The sequence below is a fragment of the Amblyraja radiata genome, chromosome 1 (genome assembly GCF_010909765.2).
Source record: "Amblyraja radiata isolate CabotCenter1 chromosome 1, sAmbRad1.1.pri, whole genome shotgun sequence".
NCBI classification, from domain to species: domain Eukaryota; kingdom Metazoa; phylum Chordata; class Chondrichthyes; order Rajiformes; family Rajidae; genus Amblyraja; species Amblyraja radiata.
This window is the reverse complement of record NC_045956.1, coordinates 35,833,311-35,840,171: the sequence shown is the minus strand read 5'-3', so window position 1 is coordinate 35,840,171 and position 6,861 is coordinate 35,833,311. Positions and strand designations below refer to the sequence as shown.

Sequence of the window (6,861 nt, the reverse complement as noted above, 5' to 3'; positions counted from 1 at the left end):
TGCTCCCCACCTCTCCCTCTCTCCTCCCTCTCAGCACCCCCTCTCTCTACCCCTCACTCTCACCCTCTCTCCTCCCCTCCTCCCCCACCTTTCCCCCCTCACCCACCCTCCCTCTTCTCCTCCTCTCCGCCCCCCCCTATCCCTCTTGCCCCTCTCTGTGTCTCTGTCTCTCTCTCTCTGTCTCTGCCCCTTCTCTCTCTGCCCTCACTCTCTAATCCCGCCCCCCCCCCTCTCTCTCTAGATGTGGCTGCAAGTTGGGGGCTAGCGTCAGTAGATAGGGTGGTTATGGGGTAAAAAGAGCAAATTAATAATATTAATATAATATCAAGGGGGGTAATTAGCGTGAGTGCGGGGGGGGGGATAGTTAGTGTGTGTGACGCTGCATGCCGCCTCCCCCCCCCCCCACAACCGCACGTTGGGGGAACAGACCCAACGGGTCTGCACTTGGTCTAGTATAAACATATAACAATTACAGCACGGAAACAGGCCATCTCGACCCTTCTAGTCCGTGCCGAACACGTATTCTCCCCTAGTCCCATATACCTGCGCTCAGACCATAACCCTCCAATCCTTTCCCGTCCATATAACTATCCAATTTATTTTTAAATGTTAAAAACGAACCTGCCTCCACCACCTTCACTGGAAGCTCATTCCACACAGCTTCATTTTTTTTTTTTTTTAATTTATTTATTAGAAGTAGACATATTATAAAATGTAGTTACATATTATAGTAAAATTTTTTTTTTCATATACATCAGTCATACATTATTAAAATTTTCCATTATCAATTACTTCTGCTTCTAGTATTTTTATTTTTTATAGAAAGCGAGAAAAAGAGAGGGTAGAAAGTTACAAATAAAAAGAAAGCAAAAAAAAAAAAACACAACAGAAAAACAAGGGAGGTGGAATGGGTTACCTGTAATACATCAATGGAGATAGGTTCGTAGGTTATAAAGTATAGCTTTTCATCTGTTCCTGAGTTCAAGTTTCAGCTGGGTCCTCGTGCTGTGCCAATCTATCCCTTCAGATAGTTAATGAATGGAGCCCAAATTTTATGGAAAAGATCTTGTTTGTCCATTAAGACAAGTCTAATTCTTTCTAAGTATAGGGTCTCCGACATTTCCGTAATCCACATTTTAATTGTGGGGGTTGTAGGGCCTTTCCAAAATTTTAATATTAATTTTTTTCCGGTTATTATACTGTAATTGAGGAAGTTTCTTTGGTTTGTTGTGAGTGTTAAGCTTTGTTCTGATATTCCAAGTATTATTAATTTTGTGTCTGGGTCCAGTTTTGTATTAATAACTTCTGAAGTTATTTCAAAAATATCTGTCCAGAAATGTTTAAGTTTTATACAGTTTGCAAACGTATGTGTTAAATTAGCCTCTAAATGTAGACATTTATCACAAATAGGAGAGATTTGTGGGAAGATTCTATTTAGTTTTATTTTAGAGAAGTGTAGTCTATGTAAGACCTTGAATTGTATTAAAGTATGTCTGGCATTTAATGAACATTGATGTATTTGTTGTAAACTTTCGTCCCACATATCTTTCGTGATAGGATGACCTATTTCATTTTCCCATTTGTATCTATATGGTTCGGTCGGTGGTACCTCGTTATTTAGTAGGGTGTTATAAATATAAGCTATTAGTTTTTCAGTATTAGGATGCTTGTTCAGACATTCATCAAGAATTTCTGATTCCCTATTCCTGTAAACTTGTGTATTAGATTTAACATAATCTCTAATTTGTAGATATCTGAAGAAATTATTTGAGTGCAGTCCATAATTCAGTTGTAACTCTTGAAATGAAAGAAAAGTACCTTTCCCATAAAGATGTCCTATATTTTTGATTCCATGATTTTTCCATTGTGTGAAACCTTTGTCCATAAAGGATGATTTGAATAAAGGATTATTTACAATGGGAAGGCAGAGTGGTATATTATTCAATTTTAAATCTTTTTTTATTTGTTTCCAAATTCGTATTCCACTATGTATTATGGGGTTTTCTTTATAGGTTTTTTTGTGCAGTTTTGTGGGGGCAAATATGATCGGTCCAATTTCAAAAGGTAGACAGTCTTCCTTTTCCATCATTAGCTAATCTGGTTGTTGATCCATTTCTTCCAGCCAAAAATTCATGTTTTTAATATGGACTGCCCAAAAATAAAATAAGAAATTTGGCAAAGCCAGACCTCCATTTATCTTTGATTTACATAAATGTTTTTTACTTATTCTATGATTCTTATAATCCCAGACAAAACTTGTAACAATGGAATCGACTTTTTTGAAAAAAGTTTTTGGGATATATATCGGAATTAATTGAAGTAGGTACAGCAGTTGCGGTAAAAAAATCATTTTTATAGCATTAATTCTCCCAAGCATTGAAATGGGGAGTGTTTTCCAGTATTGAATATTCTTATGTAGTTTATTCAGTAAGGGTGGGAAATTTAGTTTAAATAAAGAGGTATATGTCTTAGTTACATAGATTCCTAAGTATTTACATTTATCTTTAACTATTTTAAAAGGGGATTGTTGTATTGTATGTAAATTGAATTTTGTTATTGGCATGATTTCGCTTTTATTCCAATTGATTCTATATCCCGAAAACTGACCAAATTGAGTTATTAGATTCAATAGGTTTAGAATACTAGTTTCTAATTTTGTAATATATATTAGTATATCATCTGCATATAAGGAGATTTTATTCCTTGTGTCTCTAGTATTGTATCCAAATATTCCTGGATGGTTTCTAACGCTTTCTGCTAGGGGTTCGATTGCAAGAGCAAATAATAGTGGGGATAGTGAGCATCCTTGTCTACAGCCTCTAGAGAGATTAAATTTAGTTGATAACACACAGCTTCTGAGTAAAGAAGTTCCCCCTCATGTTACCCCTAAACTTCTGTCCCTTAATTCTCAAGTCATGTCCCCTTGTTTGAATCTTCCCTACTCTCAGTGGGAAAATCCACGTCAACTCTGTCTATCCCTCTCATCATTTTAAAGACCTCTATCAAGTCCCCCCATTAACCTTCTGCGCTCCAAAGAATAAAGCCCTAACTTGTTCAACCTTTCTCTGTAACTTAGTTGCTGAAACCCAGGCAACATTCTGGTAAATCTCCTCTGTACTCTCTCTATTTTGTTGACATCCTTCCTATAATTAGGCGACCAAAATTGTACACCATACTCCAGAATTGGCCTCACCAATGCCTTGTACAATTTTAACATTACATCCCAACTTCTATACTCAATGCTCTGATTTATAAAGGCCAGCACACCAAAAGCTTTCTTTACCACCCTATCTACATGAGATTCCACTTTCAGGGAACTGTGCAGTTATTCCCAGATCCCTCTGTTCACCTGCATTCTTCAATTCCCTACCATTTACCATGTACGTCCTATTTTGATTTGTCCTGCCAAGATGTAGCACCTCACACTTATCAGCATTAAACTCCATCTGACATCTTTCAGCCCATTCTTCCAACTGGCATAAATCTCTCTGTAGACTTTGAAAATCTACTTCATTATCCACAACCCCACCTATCTTAGTATCATCTGCATACTTACTAATCCAATTTACCACACCATCATCCAGATCATTGATGTACATAATAATAATAATGGATGGGATTTTATATAGCGCCTTTCTAATACTCAAGGCGCTTTACATCGCATTATTCATTCACTCCTCAGTCACACTCGGTGGTGGTAAGCTACTTCTGTAGCCACAGCTGCCCTGGGGCAGACTGACGGAAGCGTGGCTGCCAATCTGCGCCTACGGCCCCTCCGACCACCACCAATCACTCACACACATTCACACACAGGCAAAGGTGGGTGAAGTGTCTTGCCCAAGGACACAACGACAGTATGCACTCCAAGCGGGATTCGAACCGGCTACCTTCCGGTTGCCAGCCGAACACTTAGCCCATTGTGCCATCTGTCGTCCCAATGACAAACAACAGTGGACCCAACACAGATCCCTGTGGCACCCCACTAGTCACTGGCCTCCAACCTGACAAACAACCATCCACCATTACTCTCTGGCATCTCCCATTCAGCCACTGTTGAATCCATCTTGCTACTCCACCATTAATACCCAACAATTGAACCTTCTTAACCAACCTTCCGTGAGGAACCTTGTCAAAGGCCTTAATGAAGTCCATATATACAACATCCACTGCTTTACCCTCATCAATTTCCCGAGTAACCTCTTCAAAAAATTCAAGAAGTTTGTCAAACATGACCTTCCAGGCACAAATCCATGTTGACTATTCCTGATCATCCAACTCAACCTTGAAGGTATAATAGGGCAACTAGAAATTTATCAAAAAAGCAAATGCTGGAAACATACAGTGGATGAGCGTTAACCATATAACCATATAACAATTACAGCACGGAAACAGGCCATCTCGGCCCTACAAGTCCATGCCGAACAACTTTTTTCCCTTAGTCCCACCTAAGAGAACAGAGTTAAAGTTTCAGGTCAAAGATGTAATGTAAACTGTTTAGTTGTTTAGTGCAGGGGCAGGGGAAAGACAGAGAGAAGAGTGAACTCATAAGGGGTTTAAGTGCAGGTCAGAGCTGGTGCAGGTCAGAGCTGGTGCTAAACCAGAGCTTTTGCTGAACAGTTACTGCCTGACCCTACTATTTCCTGCACTTTGTTTTGTTACTGCCTGGCTTTTAAGTGAATTTCTCAGCTTGTCTCTGCCATTGTTAACAATTGCCATATTCCATCTTCCCTTGCAACCGGGTAGAGCCGCTACCTCACTTAGCATCAACCTCGGGTGCTGTCTGTGTGGAGTTTGCACGTTCTCCCTGTGACCGCGTGGGTTTCCTCTGGGTGCCCCGGTTACCTCTTACATCCCAAAGATGTGCAGGTTTATAGGTTAATTGGCCTTCTGTAAATTGTCCCTAGTGTGTGGAAGTGGATGAGAAAGTGAGATAATATAAGACTAGTGTGGACGAGTGATTGATGGTTGGCGTAGACTCAGTGGGCCGAAGGGGCTGTTTCCATGCTATATCTTTCAATCAATCCAACAAAGCACCAAAGGCTACTGGATGAGTGAAGACTCATAGACACCCCCACTCCCCCAGTCACTTTCCTGAACTCTAATCTCCTCACATTCTCTTCAACTCCCCTTAAATTCCAGTACCCACCTACAGAGTGCAAATCTCAGCAAACAATCAACATCAAAGACAACTCTTGACTGAGTTTCTTTCCTATACCCCTCTGATATTCCAACACTCAATTATGTGGGGAGGTGAGAACCTTGACCTCCAGGTTCAAGAAGAGCTTCTTCTCAGCAACCATCAGGCTATTGAACACTGCACAACACTAACCTCAGCAACTGTGATCTTCTACGGACTGTGTCAGTGGTTGCTCAACGGAATTTGGTTTTGTACTATTATGGTCACAGTGTGTTACTGATGAATCATTTATTGCATTATTGATTAGTAAATATTTATCTGTGTTATTGCGTTAACGGGCCTGTAAAGCTGCAGCAAGTAAGGATTTCACTGTTCCGTTGCCGGTACTGAAGATAATTAAACACTCTAGACTTGGAGAAGAGAGAAGAGTTGAGAGAACAAATCCCTATTCCCCAATCCCTGTAAATTCAGTCACAGGCCATTCCTCCCATCACTTTGCACCTAAGCAGCATCAAATCATCGGCTTCATCAGATAATAATCTTTGGTGCAGTTTCCCCGTGTTTCTGACTGAACTAGTTGAGACCCCGAGTGTCCTGTAACAAGCTCACAGATGCTGGCGTGGGCAGGTCAGAGACCAGAGACTGGCGTTGAATGTAGTTCATGGTGCAGGGGGCAAGGACAGGACAGAGACAAGGGACTAGCGTTGAATATAGTTCATGAACCTTTCCTTTCACACATTTCACAAGGGGGGCTGGATAACACCATAATCCTTTTGTCAAGTTGAGCAGAGAACAGACAGAGGTAAAATGGAATGGGCTTTTGTTCAGGGGTTGAGCTGTAACTGGGTAACAGTTGGTGAGGCAGCAGTCGCCTCTGGAACTGGTCTGATGCATTTGGATAGACCATTCTGCTCCTAACTGGCCCTAGGTTTCCAACATGCGCTTGCACAAAGCAACAGGTAAACCGTTCTCCTGTCAACTCGCTCCTACTGCCTTTGTGACTTTCCGACTTGCAGATCTCACTAAACTTCATTTGCCACCGCATTGCCCAGATGCTGCCACACTTGCTAATATCTGCACGTTCAACAACAACACGCTTAAAATTAGTAGAACATCTTGGCATGTCTCATTGTGTAGGAAGGAACTGCAGATGCTGGTTTATGCCACAGATAGACACAAAGTGCTGGAGTAACTCAGTGGGACAGGCAGCATCTCTGGATGGAAGGAATGGGTGACGTTTCTGGTCGAGACCCTTCTTCAGACCGTTATTTTATAGCTGCTATTCCAATGATAAATCCAAACAGTTTGAAGTCACCTAAACGCTTTGAACGTCAGCTCACCTGCATCAATGTTGGGAAACAGGATCAAGGTGCGTTTGCCAAATGTTATCAGAGCGTCGAGCGTAAACTCATACATCTTAACGGAATGCTTAATGTTAGTGGTGACCGGATGTTGAAGAGCCACAATGTACTCTCGAGACTTCACATCTTCACCTACAAAAGCAGAGTAAGGTCGTCATGAAGGATTAGAACATTCACAGCAAGCGCAGTACAGGTGTAGTTCTTGTAACTATTTCTAAACATTTCCCACAGCAAGGAAACAAAATACTAATTGAATACACATTCCTTATGGACACTGACAGTCTGGGAATTCCTAAAGCAGCGAATGTATAAAACTGAAAACATTATTATCAAATTTAAATCTACAAAAACATTTAAGAGTAA

At 40.8% G+C, this 6,861-nt stretch overlaps 1 protein-coding gene across 2 annotated transcripts in view; it reads right to left on the bottom strand.

Annotated features, from left to right (window-relative positions):
* The window catches only part of gne (glucosamine (UDP-N-acetyl)-2-epimerase/N-acetylmannosamine kinase), an 81,085-nt gene that overhangs the window by 35,907 nt on the left and 38,317 nt on the right, over positions 1 to 6,861 (bottom strand). For both annotated transcript variants that reach the window (XM_033020485.1, XM_033020492.1), the window contains exon 4: positions 6,478 to 6,630. In XM_033020485.1, coding sequence (XP_032876376.1) covers positions 6,478 to 6,630 — 153 coding nt within the window. The remainder of the gene's footprint in view (positions 1 to 6,477; positions 6,631 to 6,861) is intronic.